A 25,858-nucleotide genomic window follows, 5' to 3' on the forward strand; every position below is an offset into this window, starting at 1 on the left:
TTCAATTCAATTCAATTTTATTTATATAGCACCAAATCACAACATAAGTCGCCTCAAGGCGCTACAGAGAAAAACCCAACAATCATATGACCCCCTATGAGCAAGCACTTTGGCGACAGTGGGAAGGAAAAACTCCCTTTTAACAGGAAGAAACCTCCGGCAGAACCAGGCTCAGGGAGGGGCGGGGCCATCTGCTGCGACCGGCTGGGGTGAGAGAAGGAAGACAGGATAAAGACATGCTGTGGAAGAGAGACAGAGGTTAATAACAGATATGATTCAATGCAGAGAGGTCTGTTAATACATAGTGAGTGAGAAAGGTGACTGGAAAGGAAAAACTCAATGCATCACGGGAAGTGATGCATTATATATTACTCCTTTTAATTTACTCCTTTAACCACTAACTGGTGTGGACACTTTTACACTCTTACCCAACAAATTATTAATCTTCAGTGCTTTAACAAACATGTTAAACCCCTCCTCTCTATTTTGGTCCTGTCCCAAAAGGAAAGCTCATCCATGTCACCATCTCAGGACATGGATGAGTTTTCCTTTTGCTTTTACTTTTGCCGGCTGTATTCCAGTGTTGGGCAAGTTACTTTGAAAACGTAATTAATTATAGTTACTAGTTAGTTCTTCAAAAAAGTAACTGAGTTAGTAACTAAGTTACAAGACTCTAAAAGTAATTAATTACTTGAAAAGTAACTATTGTGTTACTTTGAAGAAAACGTTTAACCCTCTGGGGTCCAGGGTATAATTGGCCATTTTTGACTACTTCTGATTTTCCTCCACATTTCGCCGTTAAAAATGATTTCCTTTGTCTTGTTTGGTCTCATCCTTTTCAGCACAACCTCACGTGTCTGAATTTACAGTCATGTTTTCATTTTGACAGACTGTATTAACACAATTGATCTAAAATCAGGCAGAAAACATAAAATCCGAGTAGAAAAAGTTACATTTTTTATTGTAACCACAAACATGTTTAATGATCATATTTCAGAACTTTAAATGCAAAAATAAATTGTCAATTTTAAAATCCTATGCACAAGTTTTGCAAACAACAAAGTTATTTGCATCCATTTACCTTTTACCTTGATTTTTTAAATAACCATTTCAAACTATTTACAGAACAATCAGCTGTTCTTCAATACGATGCCACACAAATATTTCTGTCCACTATATAGGAAACATCACAGCCTGATACCTGCAGGTCTGACAGCAGCAGGTGTGTCACTGCTGTTTCTACCTGGAGACAGCAGTCGCCTCATTGTTCTGACACGCAACACAAAACTATCCACAACACTACACACTAACTACACAAGACAACACAATAACTACACACTCCAAACACGCTAAACGTCACAAATCTCTCACATCTCAAAACTCTCTCTCTCTCTCTCTCACTCTCTCTCGCCGTCACTCACCGTCACTCCTAAAACTTCCCCCTCTTCCTAAAGAACCAAATGTCATGTTGCCATATCATTTTTTATTGGTCGACACGGTGCATTTTTCCACCAACACGAAAGGGCTGAATTTTGTTTGCTTGTAAGCAGAGAGTGCTCGTTGCGCTGTCCTTAGACAGTAAACGTGACGAAACGATTGAGGAAAAACACGCGTATATATTATTTATCATGACTCTGGTTTTACGTGACACCGTTAGTAACGCCATTACTTGTAACGCCATTATTCCCATCGCTGCTGTATTCCACCCTCCCCCATCACACTCTCCACCTGCACGGATGGGTCTGGCTCCAATAGTACACCCAGAAGTTTGTGATTAACCAGCCTAACATGATGCTGGCAGTGGCTGCTTTTTATGGTTTTTCTCTTGGGGAATACAGAAGCCCAGAGGTAGTCTGCAAGTTTTCAACTTACTGGGCCTGTACAGGCTGAAACCTGCACACCAGTCCTCTTATCCTTCTACACAGTTTATCAAATACAGTATCTGTTATGCAGATCAAGTCCACTTGCTATAGTTAATCAAATACTCCAATTCCAAATACTTCTAAAGTTCGCACCACACACTCCTGACACTAATCCAAACTAGTGAGACAAAGGAATCAAACTCAGCATGATACACAGGAGAGAGGAGACTATCAAAATAAAACAGGAAACAACACACACTGAGACCTGAATTCCAAAAGACTGAACCACAAAACCACAATAACCTCAAAAACTGGGCCAAAAACCCAGGACCAAGATGGTTTTCCATCATTTATATTCACTCATAGTGTGCAAGTTTGCCTCACATTTTCTTAAATCCCAGTAAATAAAAGTAACTTTTCTTTAACTTTAATTATAGTCAATAGAACTTTTAGCTCTTTTTAAGTCATAGCTAAAATTTCAGGGATGATTTATGGTTAAAAAGCTTAAGATAAGATCCCGTGTGGCAGTTACCATGGACTGTGGAGTGTTTGAGTTTTTGAAAGTAAACAGGGAATTCTGTCGTTTCTTTTTCTGCATATACAGGATTGGCTGGCTAAGCTGGAGAAGCAGGTTGGAGGCGTGCCCAGCCCGACTGAAGCAGCAATGTGACCGTTGCTGCTCATGACTAGTACTCACCTTGCAGGATCCAAGTCCGGTGTGTGGCTTCTCTGAGACAGGAGTAATTAATACATGTTTTACTAAACTGGCATATACAAGGAGACTGCTAATCACGTGCGTACTATTGCCAAAATGAATTAACACATCTAATTAATTGTATATACACTGTGATAATTTACAAGAACTGAACCATTTTCTTAACAGCTTATTTAACTCAGGGACAATTGCTCAACGTTAAGAACCACTATGTCTCTATTAAAGGGAGGAGATGGGAGCTGAAATGGCTGATTCATACCGGAAAAATTGGTAAAATAAATAAGCGATAATGTGAAATAGAGCTAATCTAGTAGAGTCCAAGAAAACAAAGCAAAGAATTAGACATCAGCACAATATTTAGCTTATAACGTTTAAAACTAACTGATTTCAGCTGGAGGAACCATATCTACGTTAGTATAAAACATGTATGTACATGTCAACATAAAAAACAGGCACACCTGCTCCGAATGAGGCGTGTAGGCCAAGCCGTCCGAAAACTACATTTCCCTCGAGACTTTGCGAGCCTTTGACAACCAGCCAATCCGTGCCATGACAGGCCGGCACGTGACCTAGAGTGAGTTCCTGTTGTAGCTTGAGGGAAACAGGCCGACTTTCAGCCACGGGAGAATCGCAATTTGCGGGTAAGTTGAGACATCTGGCCGGAACGAGGTCACCTGAGTATATATGAAGTGTTATTCGGAGGGCGTTGTCGCAGGTTTCCGCGCTCTGTTAATCAGGAACGCGTGAATCTCGGGGGGAACGAGCTGTCTTCCCGTGTAGGCCTGCTCTATTTCCTGGTGCACATCTGTGTCTGTTGGAATGGCTGAGTTAAAAAAGTTCATTTAAGGCGTTTCGGCGTAGCTTTGTCTGTTTCTCACTCCGCTCCCTGCAGTGCTCAGATTTTTCCATGGACGCTTCCCAGCTTTGACGCTGAATTGTAAAAAGACTGGAAGCCACACTTTGCCTGTGCTGGGAATATTTGAGCTGGTTTCGGGCACCGAAAGCGGCTCCTTGTGTGTTGTTCTGTTTCACAGCAGCTGACCAAGGCAGGAGTGAAAGCAGGTTTATTAACCCGTTATTACGCGACAATGCTGCTTCATGTCGCCCTGCTCCCACATAAAACAAAACACTTGCAGATGCAGACTGCTTTTACTAAGTAAAATGTTTCTGTTGGTTATGTTAATCATCATTAGTTGCCGAGTGGCACTCCAATTTCGTTGTACTCTGTACAATGACAATAAAGGCTATTCTATTCTAGTTGCCGAGCTTCTTAAAAGTCAGAAGCAGCTTCAGTGTTGACCACGTTCAGGCACGTCACGCGTGGAATTAACAGCTTTGTGCACAGAAATCATTGGAGGAGAAACATGGCTGTAGATCTAAACGAGCAGCCATATTTAGACATAGAAACTTTGCTGTTATGGCTGTGGGCTCGACCTACTGCGCCGGCCTCTGTTTAGAGGGATCACTGCCCACATCAGCGAGTGGTTTAGGTTATTAAAATCTTAAAAACAACAATATCGTCATGTTTTCTTTTATAAAGTGTCATTTCTTTTGTTCTTTAAAGGGATATGAAACACTAAATGCATAAGTTTACACCCTTGAGCTCTGCTCTCAAAAACTGACACAGATATAACCATCAGTGTAGCTGGATTTAAGAAGTAAGTGCTTCAAGTTTTAAAAGCATATTTAGCGCCATCTTCTGTCAGTGCGGACCCTTAAGTCACCGGTTGGTTGGTTTCCATCAGCAGACCAAAAGGTTGCATCTGTTCATCTGGATGTTTTCAGCGGGAGAAACGTTTCGTCACTCGTCCTTCTTCAGTCTCAGCTGACTGCAGGTTTCCAACCTTATAAACAGGACATTTGCACAATGACTGAAACCAGCCCACTGAAGGAACAATGGGCTGTTCATTGAATATGCAAATTGTCACAACCATTGATCAACAACCACTGATCAAACATTTCTCCCAGTGCTAACGTCCAGATGAACAGATTTACTTACCTTGGTGACTGAGCGTGCACTTAGACCTAGACTTACATTAGCTTATGTTAGCTAACTTGTAATAGACCCAATAGCTCAGGGGATTTAAGAAGCCTGAAACTAAAAATCAGTTCAAGGAGAGCTTTTGTTCTTCCCCGGGCAGCAACAACGAGTTTTATGTTAAAACCAAGGCTACACTGTCCACTTTTACTCTCTGTCTCTTGAGTAGGGGTTCCTCGTTGTTTGGCTAGCTGCACTGACACGCTGTTAGCCGTAATGTTCAGGTTTATAAATGAGGACAGTGTGGAGGAGAAGATGCTGTCTGAGTCACCAGACCCACAAGCTGCAGTCTGACACTCGAGTTTTTCCATGATAGGCCGGATGCAGCGGTCATCCACCTGTCACCTGAGTCAAACAGGCTCTCCTCTCTGTTCTCATTTATTCAACCAAACAGCCAACAGGTGGATTTCCTCCTGTCAGTGCAGCCAGCCGAACAACGACGAGCGAATCACTGCTAAAGAGACACAGAGTGAACGTGAACAGCATATATGTGGTTATAACAAATCATCCCAGTGAAGACGGAGCTCCACATGTTTCTAAAACAGACTTTAAGCTGTTATTTGTTAAATCCAGCTAACAAACAGTGCTATACCTGCATCAGGCTGTGAGAGCAGGGCTCCATTGTGTCAATTAGCCTCTGCATTTAGTGTTTAATGTCTCCTTTACAAGTGTTTCAATTACACAGGTGTTGATCCTAAACGACGCTGCAGAGTTTATTATTACACTGCAAAAACTCTCAGTACACAGTGATTTAGGAACTAAAGGGATTGTGTTTGTGGTTACAACTTTAAATATTGTTCATTGTCTTAATATTAGAATCATTAACACCTTAAATATGGTGCTGTTTAGTGTGTGACTGGGAAGATTCACACCCAAAATACCGACTTAAATCAGGGGCCGTCGAATCAAAGACGGACTAACCTAATATGAAATGAATGAGTAGTGTTAACACTTTCAGTCCTATGCAGAGTATTTCACATGTATTGCTATAAAACACTTGAAACATATCGTACCACAGCAGCTATTCTCATTTTCTCAAACCTACTGATGACACACTATATTTTTTCATAGGTTTTTACTTGTTACTCCACCCTGCTGTCCTGGCGTTTCACAAAATGAGGAAGCATTCACTGCTGCTGGTTTCATGTACATTTGAGTCAGAATGTTTTCGAGTCCACTTACTGTTTTGCTTTAAAACCTGGTTTAGAATGGTTTGAACACTTTGTGGTTTATTTAGTGAAGATTAAGTGTAAGTGAAACATGACTTTTCAGTTGCTGCGTCTGTGAAACGTCCTGAAAAAGTCCTAAAGGTTCTGGTATGTCCAGGAGCGCCGTGGCAGAGATCACAGACATTCCTGTATTGTTGCTGCACTTAGGCAGTGCACAGTGAAGGACCTTGTTTAGCCCTTTCATCAAACTCCATTTCACAGTCTGAGAGCAAGAGGGAAACTGTTCATTGTTTTGATGAGCTGGGCCTGCTCACTGCTCGTTAATACCAGGCAAAGCTGGGCTTGGTGGTGGCATCATCACGCTGTGAGGCTGCACACCGCAGAAAGGAGGAAGAGCATCCACAAACACACAGAGAGGAAGAATAGCTCAGTAGTGCTGAGACTCGAGTCCGCGGCACGATTTCATTTCATCAAATAAAACAGCGACACTGAGTCCTGAGGACAAGTCTCTGTCTGTGCTAAAGTGCCCCAAACTGATAGTTTTACAAAACAAACAAACAACCCTGGACACACAGATGATGTCATCTCAATCCCCCTTACAGGAGATAGAGACGACACGTAATTCAGTATTTTATACCAAGAAGCAAACTCAATCTTTGTGACACTCTGCTCTGAAGTGTTAGTTGAAGACGTTCTTCATTTGTTGTGTTTTCTCATGTCATATGTCAGATGTAATGTGATGATTTTCAGTAGAGTTTATATTCTGTCTCTGTAACACAGCTGTCAGTGACTCAGTGTAACAGAGAAGGTGGCATGTCTCTAATAGTGGGATTTAAGATTTTAACTTCAAGTCTTGTTGTTTTCTTTGAACGCATTTGTTGAAACTTATTCACATGATTGATTTTTGAAGTCGCAGGATTAAGAAGGGAGAGTTTCTTTACTATCTTGATTCACAATCAGTGTTATTACATTTTTCATTTTGACTTTTGGTTTTGAGTTGAATTTGGTCTCAGTTGGTTTCCTGAGTCGATTTTCAGTTCAGTTTTTATCTAAAAAAAGAAAAGAAAGAAGTCTCAATGCTAGTTTTAGTCTTTCGGGCATGATTGTATCTAGTTTGAGTTTTTTCTTTAGTTTCAGTTGTAGTAAGGATAATAACCCTGCTCACGACACACGCTCGTTATCAAATTAAGACTGTTCGCCACTCAGTTTAATTCAGTTCAGTTGTAATTATCTGGCGCCAAATCACAACAACAATGTGCTCAAGGCACTTTATATTGTAGAGTAAAGACAATAATAGAGACAATTCCAACAATTAAATGACCCCCTGTGAGCACAGGAAGGAACCTCCAGCAGGACCAGTCTGCAACCAGTGAGGGTTGAGGGCAGGGAGCTGGGACAAAAGAGACACTTATGGTCCCAGTATGCCCACTGCATCAGTCTCTTTGCCTGCAGATGCAGACTCACAGTCAGTTGTATTTATACCTGCTGTTAAGGTGCCATTACATCATTTGTATGTGACTCAAACACATAAAACACATATGTCAGACTCAAGATAAAGGAAAGAGCCAGAGGAGGCAGCGTGTACAAGAGGAAACAGTCTGTGAGGTCGTAATCATGCTAAGACCTGAGCTCCTCAACTAGACGACACCAGTTATTTATATCTTATGCTAGTTTGCTGTAATCGTTATTTATATCATAAGTCTTGCACATAGTTTTAATGGCTGTACTGCATATTATCAGTCTGGGTGTTAAACTAAGCCTCACAGCGGTGCGATGTCACTGTTTCCACCTCCATTAATGCACGTTGTTGCATCCTTGGATGCAGCATCCTTGAGTCTTGCAGGTCTGCCGCTTGAAACCATTCGATGACGCCTGACAGCAAAAAGGTGGTTTTGATGTACTCGAGGTCAAATTTATATATGTAGCACATTTAAAACAACAAAGTTGCTGTACACTGAAATGATGTAGTTCTAAAAAGTCTGCACAAAAAATTTCAGAAAAATGTAACACAATACTTAACATTAACATAAAAAAGTAGAAAAAAACAATTTAAAATTTTATTTTTGGACAAAATGCAACCGTCTATGATGATGTCACAGCGAGAGAATAAGTGTTTTAATAAAGATTTACATGTGTGCAGTGTCTGAGCTGTGCAGCTGTGGCGTGGTATTGATTCTGTAGCTCTGGTGCTGTAGATGCAGGAGCTCGATCACCTCTCTGTTTTAATCTGGTTTCAGGATTACTTAAGAGCATCTGGTTAGATGACCTCAGACCGCGGTGATGTGTGCATGCTTTCTAACGCCTGTTAAGAGGCGAGCTGCCACATTCTGGACTAAAGATAAAGATAACTGTTCAACACCAAAGTTAAAGTAGCCCAGGCGGCAAGTGCTAGAAGCATGAAGAACTTTATTTTCAGTTCCTTCTGTAAGAGGTGAAGCTTTACTTCTTCAGTGACTCTGAGTTGATAAAAACAAACTGTCGTGATGACTGTTATTTGTTGGTCCATTTTAAGAAACCTGTTAAAAGTCATGCCCAGATTTTTTTACAGCAACATGACTGTAAGGAGCCAAAAGACTCACAAGAGTCATATTTACCAAAGCGTATGAAATCGGTCCTTCTTTCATTAAAATGTAGGAAATTTATCCTCATCCAGGACTTAAAGTCACTAAGACAATTTCAGCTGAATGGGCATAAACACCTGGATGTCACGGCAAAGAAAGCCGATCTTTTCTAAAGATAGAAATTAGAGGCAACACGTACAATGAAAAGAGAAGTGGGCCCCGAATGGACCCTTGAGGTACTCCACAAGTGAGCGATGCTCCCACCTGTACAAAACAACTTGTGTTTGTCAGGTCTGATTCAAACCAGGTCAGAACTGTGCCTCTAATCCAGTTTCATGTAGAGCTGAGGTAGAAGGACCCGGTGGTCCACAGTGTCAGAGGAGGATGTAGAAGCAGCGACTTTAGAGTTGACTTTCTTTGTTTCTGTGTTTGCAGACGATCAGTCGGATTTGACTCATTTAACAACTGAAGTTTTACTTTAGGGGAAACTTGAAATAGATTTCTTTAACAGAGGTGATAAATAATGCTCACATTTTAAATGCTGCATGTGATGCATTTATATGATTCTAGTTCTGATTTGGGAAACTGACAGACTTCAAACCTGTGAACCAGCCTATAAGTAATTTATACTTATGTAATTACAAGTATTTTACTTGTGTTTAATTAATTTCATACTATTGTTACATTTCAAGTAAAATAATAAAATCTTCCCTTGTGTGTTGTCATGCAGTGCAGTGGATAGATGGTATCTTTGCTCACGCTTTTGTTTGGCGTCCCAGAAATGTGCAACTTGTGTAGCTACCAGTCCAATGCGACTGAACACGGCACTGAGAGAAATGTTGGTAGAGAGGCTCAGTTACTTTAATCAGCTGCTTAAATCTGACATTTTTACTGTGCTTTCTGGCGTCATGTCTTCCTGCCTTTGTGGAAACATGTTTTTGACGCAGGCTGATTGTTTGTTGGAGGTAAGTGACGTAGCTCTGCAGTGCAAAGAGTTTAACAAAATGTTTTTTCTAACATTTAGATTGCATCAGTGAGTGACCTGATAACAGGAAGTGCTGCTGAGTGACAAGACCCAGCAATACAGCTAATGCACATTAGCTCACTGCTTTGTAAATGGTACATGGACTGGTTCTTATATGGTGCTTTCTTACTCTGAGCACTCAAAGCGCTTTACACAACCATGTTTTCTGTGCTCTCTATCTTTCCATCTAACGTTCACACATTCCTACTCTGATGGATGCATCCGAGAGCACCTGGGGGTTAGAAACTCGCCCGAGGAAATGGAGCAGATAGGGGTTGAACCACCAACCTTCCAGTTCATAGGTGACCTGCTCTCCATCCTAAGCTACAGGCCTGTCTCTTAAACAACATATTATACAGGATATCACCTGAACATTAACATTTTAGTAGTCAGTGTTTACCCAATAGGTTCACTGTAATCTAGAATGCTCTCCTCATACAGTTAGGCTAAGATTTTGGATTATGCTAAGTAGAGCTGCAGCTATCGACTGTTTTAATGAGTTATTTAAATTTTCCTTATTAATGAGCAATAATAAATACTCAAAGTAAAGGCTGGTGTTTAAAAACAAACTGGGATTGGCTTCTATTTTAGAAATTGCAACGTTTGTTTCATCAAACATTTTATTTTTTTTATAAATGCAAAAATATAGAAATAATCTCAAGTAGATTCAAAGCCAAATAAAAGACAGGTGCTCTGTATTCTTGGACGGTCTGTTTCTAGTCGCTCGCGTTGGCGTTTCCATGGTAACAGTGGCGCCACAGAGCCTTGTGTGAAAGCAAAGAATCTGTGTTGAACCATCTCAGCCCTTCAGTGTTTGGTTTGTCCTTCACTTCACCTGCTGCCCGGTCGTGGCAGACTGCTGACCCTCTGCTGCAGATGTCTTTGTGTTTGGAGCGTTCGTCCTTTCCACTGTCACCAAGTCGAGTCTTTACCGTCCAATTACAAGTCTTGAGACGATCGTTGTTGTAAATTGGTGTTAGAAAAACAACATTTCATTTTATTGAACAGTTATTAGGATATATCAATTTTACTGCAGGAGCAGTATTTGTGAAAGTCCTGTTCAGGTCCTGGAGCTGCGATCAAGGTTGCTAGCATCTCATTTTTGGCATCATGAACAGAGAGCCCTCACAGTCCTGTCTCTCTTCCTCAGCCTGTGGAAACTCCCTCCCTCAGCAATGGCTTCACCTGTTTCAGTGTACAACATCTTAGAGTCACACACGCCCCCTGTAAGTATGCGTTTGTGTGTCTGTGTTGTGCATTTGATTGTGTCAAAGGCGCTTCTTAAAAGATGTAGAGTTCAGTGTGACACAGAAGAAGCCAAATCTCTGTTCCTGTTTTCTTTTTTTCTGATCTTCTATTACTGTGATAACTAACTGCCAGTTAGATGAATAACACATTTAACTGTAACTACCGCTGAAAAGTTTTAGAACAATTATTCCAGTTATTTGGTACAATTGAAGTCAGTCGAGTCACATGAACAGTTTAAGATGGTACAAAGGTTAGAAAAAGGTAAGTTTACACAAACAGACTGATACAAAAGGTCTTTCTCAGGGACAACATGGGCTAACAGTTTAAAGCTGCTCTGCAGCAGTGCAGAAGCTGCTGCTCCTACAGCTCCAGCCCCCTCTGTCTGCAGTAAGCAGTGCTGGACACACTGTGGTACCAAAGCCTCGTCAGCATCAGCTGAACAGTGCTGTACTGCAGAAAGTAGAGTGATGGTGCAAACATGGCGAGAAAATCTGTGAAAAATCTGAAACAATCGAAAACGTTTCACAATATTGTCAAACAGTGTTTGTATATAAACAATGAGCAAACTTACAAACTCATCAGGTGACTGACTGAATGTTAATAAATGAGGGCGGGGCTAAATTGCAATAAAAGCTAAAAATCTTTTGTTATTTTAAACATTGCTTTTGGCCGATTTGACATCGTTGCAGGTTCAAACCAGTCATGTATGTTGATATTGGTGTTTGCAGACCCGCAAAGAGTCTCTGAAGATGGAATTGTTATCTGACGTGTCCCTGCTGCCTGGAGAGGAAAGGATTACTGGTGAGTCCTGTGCAGCTGATGAATAAGACTGTTTGCTCCACAAGTTTCTCATATTCTGACTCTTCTCCTGTCTTTCCAGATAAAGACATAATCTACATCTGTCCGTTCAGTGGAGCCGTGAAAGGCAAAGTGTTGATCACCAACTTCAGACTTTACTTCAAGAGCTCAGATGCTGTAAGTGTGTGTGTGTGTGTGTGTGTGTGTGTGTGTGTGTGTGTGTGTGTGTGTGTGTGTGTGTGTGTGTGTGTGTGACAACTCGATTAGATTAGACACCGTATCTAACACCATCGCTGTGAAGCATCGCTGAGTTTTTTCTGAGTTTTCTTGTTATTGCACTTTTGCTTTGTTCAGCTGTTACAGACTAAGTTTAGCATTTACCACCTTTATTTATAAGCACCTTAAAAAAACCAGGGTTCACAAAGTGCTGCACATATACAAAGAGCATAAAGACAAAAAGAGAAGAGGCAGCTTTGGAGCAGCTACAGCGAAGCACGGTCACGGGCCAGCAGGAGGTTTAAAAACACATAAAAGCAGTTTAAAAAGGATCAAAGGTGGAGTGAAATGAAAATGGGCTGATGAGCTCAGACTTTTTTGTTCCAGTTAAAAGATGCGCTGCAGCTTTTGGAAACTACCTGCAGACGTGCCACTAACTCCATCATAAAGTGTGTGACTGTAATCCAGCCTGGATGCAACAAAGCTGTGGGTTACTACCTGAAAAAGCTGCCTTGATAAAAGGCTTTATTTTGGCGGACCGCCTTAAATGGAAAAAAAAGCAGCAGCTGTGACGTTGCTTTCAAGTTTAACGTCTGCATCCGTTTTAACTGTGATGACATACTGTGATAGGGAACCAACATCATACTCAGAAATGCCACCAAACCCATCACTTCTGTGTTTGTCTTATTAAAATGTAAAACGTTCAAAATATAAAGGCTGGATAAAAGCGCCAGTCTGTCGACGGTGCGGCACGAGGAAGCCTCATGAGCCTGGCAACACGCCGGGCGGCTCATGACGTCACCCTGATGTGACAGGAGCTAAGATGAAGGCTGCACAACAACCGCTGATATCTGCGGCGTTTAAGCAGCCTTTGCTGCCCAGTCTGACCGGGCTAAAGATGCAGACGTGAGGCCACGATTGGATATCCTGGCGTGCGCACACTTCAGTCACAATATCGTCCAAGCATGTATGAGCAGCAAAGTCTAAAGTTATGGCTGAGCTGTCCCGGGCGCTTCTGTAGCCCTGACTACAGGAGGGCGGACCTCCAGGGCAACGGGAAGCCATGTGACCGCGACCGCTCGTTACATCACAGCGTGAGATACGTGAGATACGCCCGACGTCGCACCTTAATTTGTTTTTATATAAATGCTTGGAATGAGTCTTGAGTTGAATGTTATTTAATGGGCAAAAATACTTAAATAAAAAAAATGGCAAATTAAATTTTTATTGTCTTTTTTCATTTTTTGCTGATCTGAAAATTGATCCGTGACTTAAACCGTGATCCGTGATACGAGTTTTGATTTTGGGACCAGTGTGGATGCTTTTTGTGGACGCTGTGAGTCGTTTTGCTAGTTTTACATGGTGAATTTGAATGTGTGACATGTTACCAGGTAAATATAGGCATTATTGTGTGTTGTTATTGAGTCTATATTTATAACACGAGTATCCGTTGCTAATTTTGTAATTGTGTGTTTACAGTAAATGTGTTTATTTTCCAGTTATCATTGTGAGTTTCTCCTGCTGAGCCAGTTTAGCGTCACGCTGGAGCCTCTCCCAGCTGTTGAGTAAAACACCAAATAGAAACTGAGTGATATTAAAGATGAGAGAGAGTTAATAGCTTTACAATAAGAGTCACTGGACTCATCACTGTCCTCGGTGAGTCCAGTGACCGTTATGTCGTCTGCAAACTTTACGTTTTAACAGTGAAGTTATTTGTGTAGAAGGGCACACGATCGAGGACTGAGGGGTGCTAGTGATTTAGATGTGATTCTCCCCATACTTCAACTTTCTGTCCGTCAAAAGTTTGTGAGGATATAACAGATGAAGCTGAAACAGGGAGCGGAGTACTTTAGGGATGAAGCGCAGTTCTGTGTCGACAGCATTGTCCCCGACCTGTCTGCACACAGCCTACAGGTGGTGTCCTGCAGGTATCACAGAGGGCTTCTTGGTTACTGGAGTGATTGTTGAATGTTTGAAACAGGAAGGAGCCAATGTTGAAGATCAGTGTGAAGACTGGCCCATGATCTGAGAGTGTCCTTAGAGTAGATGGGTGAGAGTGTGGCAGGGGGAGGTGGTGAGGCAGCAACACTGTCTGCTAATCATCAGCATGAATGTTAGTAATCAACACTGTGAAAAACTACTTTATCCTTGGAGAAGATAAAGTCTTGAAGCTTACAGAGATCATATGAAACTCACAGCATTAGTACCAGGAACCGTTCTGTGGTGGACAGAAAACTGAACAATTCCTACGACACCGTTAAACGATGTATGACTTCCTGCTCACGCCGTCACATCTCAGATTATTATAAAGTCCAGTTTTACAGAACAAGTCATTTATAATAAATGAGCTGTTGGCACAGCATGCATTATTCACCATTAATTTAGCAGAGCAGGCCGTCAGGGCAGGTATCATGTTTGGTGACACGATCACTCAAATTTTCATTAACGTTTCTGCTGTCGTTTTGTCTTTTATGGTAAGACTGGGAAAAACTGCGAGGCATGAATAAGATCAAAGTACTTGATACAATAAATCAGCCGAGTGGGTGACGTGTACGGGACAAGTGGGATCGTTACATTTGCATTTCCGTGGTCATACCTGAGGCGGAGCATTTTTTTACCTCTGCTAAAGGCTCGTACCTGGAGCTTGTTTTCAGGATCCTAAAATGTTCATCAGTTTGAGTGGGTGCCAGTGTTTCTCTGCCTGTCAGGTCACAGGGACGAGCTGGGAGGGTCCTAAAGTTTGGCATAAAGTTTATTCCACTGCATGCTCTTAAATAAGAGCTGTGTGTGTGTCGTGCATTGTTTTTAATACACGCTGGACCTCGCGTAACAGAACAGCTTCCTGTTGCTGAGGTCACATGACTATATTTGTCATACTTTGTGTTGCAGGATGTGACGGTGACGCTGGACGTTCCATTGGGTGCCATCAGTCGAGTGGAGAAGATGGGTGGGGCGTCAAGCAGAGGAGAAAACTCCTACGGCCTGGATATTACTTGCAAGGTGTGTGTTTAATGTTCAGAAGTCATTTGCTTTTTTACAGTTACTGGATTTTTATTTAAAAAGAACACAAAGTCTCATCTCTGCCATCGCATACATGTGCTGGTAGCTTAAAGTGTCACAGCAACACTTTCTTTTAGTTGTGTCTGTTTTGCAGGTCTTACATCTTGTGTGTTGATCGTGAAGTGTTTGATCTGTTCTGTCACCAGGACATGAGGAATTTGAGGTTTGCCCTGAAGCAGGAAGGCCACAGCAGAAGAGATATTTTTGAGGTTCTCTTCAGATACGCCTTTCCTCTGTCACACGGTCTGGTAAGAAACCTTCTAACGTCTGCTGCTGCTTTACTTGGTGTGTGGAAAAAGAAGAACACCTTATTTTGACAGAGCCTAATAAACATTATGGGGTTTAAATAGAGCATATGGCTTCTGCTCACCCCAACCAATCACAGCAGATGGCCCCGCCCCTCCCTGAGCCTGTCGGAGGTTTCTTCCTGTTAAAAGGGAGTTTTTCCTTCCCACTGTCACCAAAGTCTTGCTCATAGGGGGTCATGTGATTGTTGGTCTACCTTACAGTATAAAGCACCTTGAGGTGACTGTTGTTGTGATTTGGTGCTGTTTTTAAAAATGCTGTTCCAGCATTTCTGAGGCTCTATTTTCAAATTGCATCATCTAGTAAAACTACAGCAGGTTCTTCTTTGGCACAAACACTTACAGTGATGACGGCTTTAGGTCTGAGCTGATTTGGAGGCCGTTGGAAACCACAGTTTGTTAGGCGTCTGATAGCTTTTATACAAGCCTGTAATATTTATTTTCACGGATATTAAAGCTTGAACGTGAAAAAGAAAGCAGAATTTTCATTCAACTTTGAACTGACCTTTCATGTTTCTGGTAAAAACTAGACCAATAAAGCCCCTTCATTCGTTCTGCTAACTGCCTGCTGTCCAAACCAAGAGTATTATAACATCGATGGGGCTTAATATTGAAAAACGCTCCCTGCTCGTGTGCTTTACTGTTACAATGGCTGTTCTAATGGATGTGCTGCTGTTTCTATAAGACCGCTGTATACAGTAACGTCTGACACGTTTCTCTCTTTTGCTTCTGTGCAGCCTCTTTTTGCGTATTTGAGTCAAGAGAAGTATGCTGAGACTGGCTGGACCATCTACAAACCTGTAGAGGAGTTCAGACGGCAGGTAAGAAAGACAACGTGCGCAGTATCGGGGTCCCAGGACAAATGCTCAGGACAATAGGAATGGCAGTGTTTTCTATAAGGGCTGATAATCTGTTTTTATTGAACCACAGTAAGCGAACGCACCCTCAGAAGCCTTGATGTTAAAAACCTGATGACCTGTGAGGTCTGATGCTTCTGAACAGTCAGAGCTGAGTTTGAGTTTCAAAGAAATGAGTCAGTAATGATCATTATCTCTTCCAGGGTTTACCCAACAACAAGTGGCGTATATCATTCATCAATAAGAGCTATGATCTGTGTGACACCTACCCCACTGTGCTGGCCGTACCCTACAAGAGTAAAGAGGAGGACCTCCGAAAAGTGGCTGCCTTCCGGTCAAGAGGACGAATACCGGTGAGGGCAAGACTAAGCTGTCAAATATAGGAAAGACTTTTTGAGTTAGACCAGATCTTTGAACGCATACCGTGCTGTACTTCCTCATGGTGCTGTAGATACTGTTACACACTTGTACTGTGTTTCTGAACAGGATGAGCTGATTAGTTTAAGTTTGCATTTTAAAAACATTTGCATTGTCAGTTGGTGTGTAAAATTACCAAAGCTAGTGTTAGGAGTCAAACTGGACTTGGTTCTTCACCGTGACAGGGCTGCTATCTGACATTCAGTAATAATGAAGCAGGCAGAAGACATGTATTCATGTGTGTTTCTCCTGTTTTGGCTTCCTGTTAAATCCAGAATTCAAAATCCTGCTCCTCACATACAAGGTCTTAAATAATCAGGCCCCATCTTATCTTAATGACCTTGTAGTACCATATCACCCTATTAGAGCACTTCGCTCTCGCTCTGCAGGCCTACTTGTTGTTCCTAGAGTATTTAAAAGTAGAATGGGAGGCAGAGCCTTCAGTTTTCAGGCCCCTCTTCTGTGGAACCAGCTTCCAGTTTGGAATCAGGAGACAGACACTATCTCTACTTTTAAGATTAGGCTTCAAACTTTCCTTTTTGCTAAAGCATATAGTTAGGGCTGGACCAGGTGACCCTGAATCCTCCCTTAGTTATGCTGCAGTAGGTGTAGGCTGCCGGGGACTCCCATGATGCATGCAGTGTTTCTTTTTCCCTCACTCTGCATTTAATTATTAGTTATTCCTATGCTTTCACAGTCTGTCCTGTCCACGTCCTCCTTTTTTGTGGTCCTTCTGTTTTACTTCTTTTCTGCAGTGTCTGAAGCTTCTTAATCTTCCCTCTTGAACTTTGTTTCCAGACCACCGAACCTCAACCTGAGCTGTCCTTCTAATATACTCATTCCTAATCCTGTCCATTGTGGTCACTCCAAAGGCATCTGTAACTCCAGCTTGTCCTCCTGTCTTTTTTCTCTTTTATGTCACAGCAGGTCTCACTACCATCTTAAATCTTCACTTTCAGTTACGCTGCCATCTTTCACTTCACTCTGACTGCATGCTAAAAGCTTTTTTGACCTTGAGGTGCAAGAAAATCCCAACAACAGCTGCTGTAGTTGGTGCTATATACAGTAAATTGAATTTGCCTGCACAGTTCATTGATGGTTGACCTCTGGTATTTAAACTTGTCGACCTTCACTACCTCTTTTTCTTGCAGCTTCACTGTCACACCTCCCTGCTCCCACTACAAGTCACACTGTGGTCTGTAAATATCACAGTGTGTGGAACCTCCCGCCTCATCTGTCACCCCGTCTATTACCAAAGCTCTGCACATCACTATTGTTGTTTAATACTTGAATGAAAATACTTTGCAGACCCTGATGCTGTGTTTCCAGCTTGGCTGTTACTGTAGCCTCCTGCAGCTGCTGCTCTACTGGGTTGAGATTAAGGGGCGTATCATGTCACTGAAGAATAACCCACTTCTCTGGCTTTAGCAGTCTGCTTTTACTCATTATAAATTTGCACCGTGAAGTACTTTCCTATCATTTTTGCAGCATTTGGCTCAATCTGAGCAGAAAGTATAGCTGTGTACATCCCAGAATTCATCCTGCTACTCTTGTTAGCAATCACATTATCAGTAATCACTGGTGGCCAGATTACACTGGCAGCTATAGATACCCACCACAGCATTGCTTAAGTGATGCGTGTTAGCTGATGGGCCTGACTATATTCAGTGGGCCCTGGCTATAACACGGTTCACTTTTTGCAGATTTTTTTGGGGCAGTTTTGCATACTTTTTTTTTTTTTTTTTAACTGCGTATTGTGTTCTGCATCCTGATTGGCTGTAGACCATCATGTAGCATCCAGAAGGCAGAGAACGATGCTAACCATCACACAGAAAGTTGGACTTCTGGACATGCTTACTGTATTTCCCGGATTGTAAGGCGCATTAAGCGAAACAAAACAGTCAAACTTTACTCAACTCATTCGTCTTGCTTCCTCTGCTTCCGTACCAGTGATTCATTAATGATTCATTAATGTTGAGTTCTCTGGCAGCTGCTCTATTCACTTGTTCTGGACCTGAAAACAGGGTTTGATCTTTAGTTTCATTCTTTAATACTGGACTTATGTTTCTACCAAGGTTTGAACTGTGAGAGTGTTTAAACAAATGTTCATGCCTGTCTGAGAAAAGTCTATAAAGTGTGTAAAATGGGGTTTTACAGCCTAAAACATTTATAATAATTGTAAAAAAATAAAGTTCACTACTTTGCAGATTTCACCTATCGCGGGTTGTTTTTAGAACGTAACTCCGGCGATAAACGAGGGACCGCTGTACTGTAATTTCTGCATTTTCTTGGTTGTCATTACTGACCTGTTTGAGAACTTCCATTGACTGACCATCCAATAACATTTAAAGGTTTCCCCTGGTTTCCACACGTTAGCTCCAGATTTGGTTCAGTTACAGTTTGATGCAGGAAGCAGAACCCAAGACAGCCAATACAGAAACGACCTGTTTGTGTGTTTTTGTACTGGAAGCTTGCAGGCTAAAAACATTCAGATGTGCAGTGGAAGTCCAGACGGGTATTTTGTGACATGCTGCAGATTCTAAACACAACTAGAGCTTGAAAAAACAAAGGGATTGTTTCAGACTGAACATAATGGGTTTGACTTGTTGACATAGTTTGTGGATATTCAGATGTTTGAGGAGAAAAGCTTCTGGATTTCTTGAAGTTTCTTGAAGACGTTTCATCTGAGAAGCTTCTTCAGTTCTAGGGTCAAATGGTGGAGAGTCCCAGATTTTAAGCCCTGTGGGTGTGTCCCCAAGAGGGTCATGGACCCCCTATTGATCCTCTGCCTAATCAAACGAGCCAAGGTGTAGGTCACAATCAGCCAAGGTTTCAGGTGAACCCATCGTGAAACCTGGCCCCACCCTATCATGTGACTTATTGAGGTCAAAGGGCCCAGGATGTGAGTGGACGTTAAGGCGTCTCAGAACTGGATTATAGATGGCAGACAGTCCAGATGCTTTTCTTCCCAAGCTCCTTAGACTTCAATGACCTGGATGACTGAGAACCTTCACAGACAGATGTTCTTAACATTGACGCTGTATCATAAAGTGTTGTGTAAATCCTTGTTACTGTTGTTCTGTCTTAGGTCCTGTCATGGATCCACAGAGAGAACCAAGCAGTGATCGTCCGCTGCAGTCAGCCTCTCGTTGGCATGTCTGGTAAAAGGAACAAGGACGATGAACGCTACCTGGAGCTGATTAGGGAGGCAAATGATACCACCAAGCTCACCATATACGACGCTCGTCCCAATGTCAACGCAGTTGCCAACAAGGTCAGAAGGAAAAGAAAACATCAGCGCAATCCACGGGCATCATTTGCAACATTTATCTGTGAACTACTAATTTAATCAAATTTAAGACGGTACATCCAAAAACTATTCATAGCACTTCACCTGTGTACACCATATATACACTGCCAGTCAAAGGTTTGGACACACCTTCTCATTTAATGGTTTTTCTTTATTTTTTACTACTTTCTACATTGTAGATACAAACTGAAGACATCACCTATATGGAGCAAGATATATGGGATTATGTAGTAAAGACAAAAGTGATAAACATGTCTTATAATTTAGATTCCAGCCTTTGCTTTGTTGGCAGCGCTGCAAACCCTCGGCCTTCTCTCAGTGAGCTTCATGCTGTCGTCACCTGACGTGTTTCCCCTCACAGGTGAGCCTGTCAGGGCTCATTTGTTGAATTTCTTGCCTTCTTAATGAGGTTGGGACCATCAGGTGTGTTGTGCTTTGAATGTGTCCCCAAGTGCAGTCACAAAAACCATCAAGACCACGATGAAACTGTCTCACATGAGGACGCCCCAGGAAAGGAAGAGCAGGAGTCCCCTCTGCTGCTGAGGATACATCCGAGTCACCAGCCTCAGAAATCACAAGTTAACAGCAGCTCAGATCAGAGCCCAGATAGATGCACACAGAGCTCCAGTAGCAGACACATCTCTACATGTTCAGAGGAGACTGTGTGAATCAGGCCTTTATGGTCAAACAGCTGCTGAGAAACACAAGGAGTGGACATTAGACCAGAGGACATCTGTGCTTTGGTCTGATGGGTCCTGGCCTCCACAGTCACCTGACCTAAACCCAGTGTGGATGGTTTGGGATGAGATGGAGCTCAGAGTGAAGGCAAAGGACCAACAAGTGCTCAGCATCTCTGGGAACTCCTTCAAGACTGTTGGAAACCGTTTCAGGAGACGACCTCATGAAGCTCATGGAGAGAACGCCAAGAGTGAGCAAAGCAGGACTCAAAGCAAAGGCTGTTTGGAAGAATCTGAAATATCAAACATGTCCTGAGTTGTTTACTACATAATGTCATGTGTTCATTCATAGTTCTGATGCCTTCAGTGAGAATCTACAGTGTAAACACTCATGAAAATAAAGAGGAACCATTAGATGTGTGTCATACAGTTTGACTGGTTGTCTATGGCAGTAAGGTGATATATTTAAAAAGTGACACAGTACAAATAAGATTCAAACCACAACATAAAACAGACAACTACTAATGGTGTCGTTAGCCTGGCTGCAGGCGCAGACACTCAGGTTTTCCTCGTTGAGTCATCACAGTCACATGTAGGATTTTCTAACTTGTTCTTTCTGACAGTTTTAGCAACAGAATCAGGGTCTGATGGTGATGATGGGCGGATGCTTTGCTGTGCCAAAGATACTTGCTTTGAGCACTGTAGACTGTTATTATTCCCGTTATTGTGGATGCTGGAGCAGACGCTGTGAAGGTGGAGCAGTGGTGGAGGAATAGAGAAAGGTGGGCTGGGGGGATAAAAGTGGAGAAATCTCCATCTGCTGCATCTGTAACAAAAGACTCACAAAACAAACATCAGTTACAAGATTAAACAGAGGTCTGCAACAACAGACTGCCACAGGTGGACCCAGGAGACCTGGGCCAGTGCAGAGCTGCAGGGAGGAGGACCCCACACCACCACCTCACCTCTAGTCCTTCTGGTCCTGGGTGTGTCTGCCTCCCAGCGTCCTAGGTCCAAGGGCCCCAACACCAGTAAGCCATTCAGTCAGAAAACTCTCAAATACTCTTGAACCTGCAGCTGGATCTGCACAGAGGAGGTTGTAGCGAAGGCCTACACTGCACTGCTGACACGCTCACTTTTATGCTGTTATGGCACACCAGCTCCGCTCTGCTCATATCTGTGAGTCCCACCTGCTCAGGTATTAGAAGAGGGATGAGCCACTGTATGTATGATGCTGGGTGATCTGTGAGTGGGGCAAAAAAAACACTCAGCCAAAATGAAACAGCAATAAAACATTTAAAAAACAACCAAATGTCCTATAAAACGCCATTTTTGTGGATACTTCCATCACACTCTCTCTTAACCTTTGTCTACCTGAACCTGCTGCGACACAATGCTAATGAGTCTAATATAACCAGCGACAGGTTATTGGGATAATAAATATTTATTATGTTGGAGGATGATCCCTAAAAGAGTTAGAGCTCTGTCATCATTAGTCCCAAACATTAACAAAAGTCTCTTACCCAGTTAATTCCACTGATACTATTATACACATCTGTGTAGAGATGCATGCCCACTGTTTGTGCCTCCTCCTCAGGCCACCGGAGGAGGCTACGAGGGTGATGAGTACCAAAATGCAGAGCTCATCTTCTTGGACATCCAGAATATCCACGTCATGAGGGAATCCCAGAAGAAACTCAAAGATATCGTCTACCCCAACGTGGAGGAATCCCACTGGCTGTCCAGCCTAGAGTCTACACACTGGTTGGAACATGTCAAGGTGAGAGGTTTCTACATGCATTTGATAACTGCGCTCAGTCCATTTACATTACCTTGTTATAATAATGTATTTTTATTGCATTGTGCCAATCCTTGTACTCAGCTGGTGTTGTCAGGAGCCATCCAAGTTGCAGACAAAGTGTCCAGTGGGAACTCAGTAGTAGTTCACTGTAGTGACGGCTGGGACCGAACTGCACAGCTCACCTCTCTGGCTATGCTGATGCTGGACAGCCACTATCGCACTCTCAGAGGATTCCAGGTCAGTCGTTTCACCCTCGTGAACATGAGCTTAGACATTCACAGAGGATATGAGGAGCACAGCGGGCTTTAATTTCATCACGATGTCTGTTTGATATTTAAAAGTTGTGATTTTTTTCATCTGTGTCTTTTTTAGGTTTTGATTGAAAAGGAATGGATCAGCTTCGGCCACAAATTTGCCTCCGTAAGTTTTTCACCATCTAGTTTCTGAAATATATTCAATCGCATGAGTTAAGACGACTGATCAGGAGGAAACGTTTCTGATCTGTGTGTGTGTGTGTGTGTGTTCAGAGGATAGGACATGGTGACAAAAACCATGCCGATCAGGACCGATCACCCATCTTTGTTCAGTTCATCGACTGTGTGTGGCAGATGACTAAACAGGTACGTGCAGCGCTTCAGTCGTCTCACTGCGTGAATGTAGGAACGTAACAATGTTGCACTTTGTAGTTAAACAGCAGCTAGCAGTTTGTAGATAACCCCTCGACCTGACACCCTCCGTGGCTGGTTTCCTGTGACAGTCGTAGCAACACTGAGCTTGTCAACACAGGAGCAGGCTCCTGAATCAACATAGACTAAAGTAGGTAGGTACTCATGGAAGAGCAGAAGGGCTTGAACAGAGATGCCACAGCTTCCTCTTCCAGCTCTTCTTTTGGCATAACAGGTCTTCCCAAGCTAGTCAATAATCAAGTGTGACCAGGGTTTAACTTGGGGCCTCCTCCCAGTTGGACGTGCCAAAAATAGCTCAGTTAGGAGGAGCCAGGAGTCGGTCTAATCTTCTGCCTTTTTATTTAGAATCCTGGCTCTACCCAGAGCCCGACTGAGCTCCTAAACATATCGCTGAGAGAGATCCCAGATGCCCTCCGACGGGCATTTCAGGCACTCTTATCTGCCTCATTCATCATTCTCCTTCTCATCTCAGCCCCTACCCATCGTCTGTGGCCACTGACAAGAACGGGAGAGTAAATTCACTAAACGGACCTCTTCTCTTTCCACCACTGCAGACTGGTATCGAGTGTCACCATTACTGCAGACCCAGCAGACACTTTGTTAAGCTACCACTCCCTACTTCTATCACTCATCTACTTTTGTCACTAATGAACAAGACCCACAAATACTTTAATTCGTCCATTTAGGCCGGCATGCATTCCCTTCCTCACGTGGGCACGCCACTCATTTCCAACTCCCAGTCTGCATACTGGAGCTGGAGCTGTCACCCGATGAAGCTAGCGGCACCATATTTCCAATAATATAGAGCAGACCCCTGAACCCGACACCTCGTGAAGGGCCGATAACTTGAGAACAGAGCGTGTCAGTTAACTCTGTTCATGCTTAGTTTGAAACCGGAGCCCCAGGAGGCTCGTCTGCATCAGCAGCAGAGGCAGCATTTCTTGAAGACGTTTGGACAAAACAAATATTTCGGATGAATTTCATTACAGATTGTTGTATAGTTCAAATATGAATGAGAATAAACAAAGAGTGCAACAAACAACATAACAGCTCGTTACAGAAGAAGAAGATTCAAACTGAATTTTGGCTTCGTTGAGCTAAAATCATCATCGATCGTCACTGAGAGCTCGTTCCTGTTGTAAGTTGAATGTTTGTCTGCCTCTCACGTCTCAGTGGGGCTGTCTGTATAGATCAAACCAACAAAGGTGGTAAACAGCACTGTGAAACCCCACGTTCACCTCCTCGGCTGTTTGGCTGCTACGCTCTGGATTTCACTTTATTTCAGCACACTGTGAACTCTTCTCAGTCCAGCTGCACAGACCAACCAGCCGCCTGCTGGTTCAGGCACACACTCCCCCACTCTGAGCTGCTCTGGTTAGGCTCAAAAATACTCAAAATGCTGTTTGACTTCATGCATTTGACAAAAGAGAGAAGGAAACATCCCAACAAAAAGACAGGAACACTGCTAAATGTTTGTATGTTCACTAACGTTAGGATGACACAGTCTCAGATTACTGACTCAGTCTTTGAATTGTCACTCTCACCTCTTAGTTCCCTACGGCCTTCGAGTTTAACGAGCATCTCCTGCTGACGATCCTGGATCACCTCTACAGCTGTCGCTTCGGGACCTTCCTGTACAACTGCGAGAGCGTACGAGACCAGCATGTAAGAACACCTGCACATATAACATGTACATGCATGCAAAAATGCGAAAATTGTGTCCTCGTAATACAGAGTTTGGTCCAATGAGAGTTTTTACTGCCTCTCAGACTTTAAGGCTGACTGGATGCTGCCGTCAGTTTTGTCTTCAGCAGCTGAATCACATGTTTCGTTGTGTTCGGGTCAGGTGACTGACTTGGCTGTTGTAAAATACAGAATTTCTTTGCCTTGTGAAACTCTCGGGTGTCCTTTGAAGAATGCTTTGGCTCATTATCCGTTTCCATGGTGAAGCATCACCAATCAGGTTTTCAGTATTTGGCTGAATCCATCGTTGCTTCTGTCAGCATCCATGTCAGCCGTTAACAGCAGTGACTTGGTTCTCCTGGCAGCCGTACCTTCCCAGCCATCACCGTGTTTGCATTTAAAATCAAGAACTTTCCTTTTCCTGTTTTCCTCTTTCATTCGTCCTACTGCAACTTTATTTTGGTTTCATTTCATTCAAAGATGTTTTCCCACAACTGACTCTTTTAGTTGTTTTCTGGCCTAATCCGGTCTTCTTGTTACATTGTACTGTGTTTATATTTATAAAGGTGCCTCTTAACTGTAGACACTGTCAGTGATACACGTGTCAGCTCAGAAGTGTTCTTGACCTGGCTAGATGTTGTGAATGAGGTTTTCTGAAATAGAGAGTCTTTCACTGTCATCCATGGTCTTCCAGGATATACAGTGCTGTTCATTTAGTAGTAGTCCATGTCCAGGTCATGGATTTGGCAACTCCTCGAGGTTTTGCTGTCTGTCTGGAAGGTTAAGTTGAAAATAAGGAACTACGTATAAAAATGTCTGCAGTTAATGTGATAAGAAATACTTTATTTATACTCAAAGTTGGGAAGTTAGTGTATTACAAAGCATGGAAATCAATGCAACAAAATAAATACAGTGTTACGAAACAAAATCCCTAAGAAAGTTAAAATTACACAGACAAAATGATCAAAACTGTGTCACTGTCCACATACTTATGTCGTGTGCTTCAGCTGCAAGTGTTTGACACTGAAACTCTTCTGTGGTGCAGGAGGTGAGGTCCAAGACGGTGTCTCTGTGGTCTCTGGTCAACAGCAAGGTGGATATGTATTTAAACCCCTTCTACACCCCAGAATCTGGCAGGGTTCTCTACCCTGTTGCCAGCATGCGCCACCTAGAGCTCTGGGTAGCGTACTACATCCGCTGGAACCCACGCATACGACAGCAGGTAGGACTGCTCTTGTGTTTGCTATAATATGCTGCAAGCTTGCCTGGATAAACGTGTGGCCGGCTGCACAGGACTCCAAATGCCGTATATCTGTTATCTGGATTCACTTGCCAGATAATGGATATCTGGATATCTCAATCTCAGAACTCTGAGATCACAGCACAGAAACAGCTTTAGTTACAAATGATTGTCTTATGGCCTCTGACGGT

The 25,858-nt window shown here is 42.7% G+C and overlaps 1 protein-coding gene and 1 long non-coding RNA gene across 5 annotated transcripts in view; one reads left to right on the forward strand and one right to left on the reverse strand.

The window, feature by feature from the left end:
• Positions 1-3,123, reverse strand: LOC143416616 (uncharacterized). Its single transcript, XR_013096996.1, has 2 exons — positions 3,036-3,123; positions 1-239 (listed from the first exon to the last, which is right to left on the reverse strand). It is a non-coding gene; the product is annotated as an uncharacterized LOC143416616 (long non-coding RNA).
• mtm1 (myotubularin 1) overlaps positions 2,633-25,858 on the forward strand; it is a 27,332-nt gene continuing 4,106 nt past the window's right edge. For 2 of the 4 annotated variants that reach the window (XM_014411826.4, XM_014411828.4), the window contains exons 1-15: positions 3,121-3,218; positions 10,520-10,595; positions 11,346-11,418; positions 11,498-11,592; positions 14,521-14,631; positions 14,838-14,939; positions 15,734-15,817; positions 16,057-16,206; positions 19,359-19,544; positions 21,855-22,037; positions 22,140-22,295; positions 22,431-22,478; positions 22,586-22,678; positions 24,296-24,409; positions 25,473-25,649. In XM_014411826.4, coding sequence (XP_014267312.2) covers positions 10,545-10,595; positions 11,346-11,418; positions 11,498-11,592; positions 14,521-14,631; positions 14,838-14,939; positions 15,734-15,817; positions 16,057-16,206; positions 19,359-19,544; positions 21,855-22,037; positions 22,140-22,295; positions 22,431-22,478; positions 22,586-22,678; positions 24,296-24,409; positions 25,473-25,649 — 1,623 coding nt within the window. In that variant the 5' untranslated portion in view covers positions 3,121-3,218; positions 10,520-10,544. Of the gene's footprint in view, positions 2,656-3,091; positions 3,219-10,519; positions 10,596-11,345; positions 11,419-11,497; positions 11,593-14,520; positions 14,632-14,837; positions 14,940-15,733; positions 15,818-16,056; positions 16,207-19,358; positions 19,545-21,854; positions 22,038-22,139; positions 22,296-22,430; positions 22,479-22,585; positions 22,679-24,295; positions 24,410-25,472; positions 25,650-25,858 lie in introns of those variants that run through there. The other 2 variants (XM_076882051.1, XM_076882050.1) reach the window with 2 other exon arrangements.

Source organism: Maylandia zebra, linkage group LG3 (assembly GCF_041146795.1).
Source record: "Maylandia zebra isolate NMK-2024a linkage group LG3, Mzebra_GT3a, whole genome shotgun sequence".
Lineage (NCBI taxonomy): Eukaryota > Metazoa > Chordata > Actinopteri > Cichliformes > Cichlidae > Maylandia > Maylandia zebra.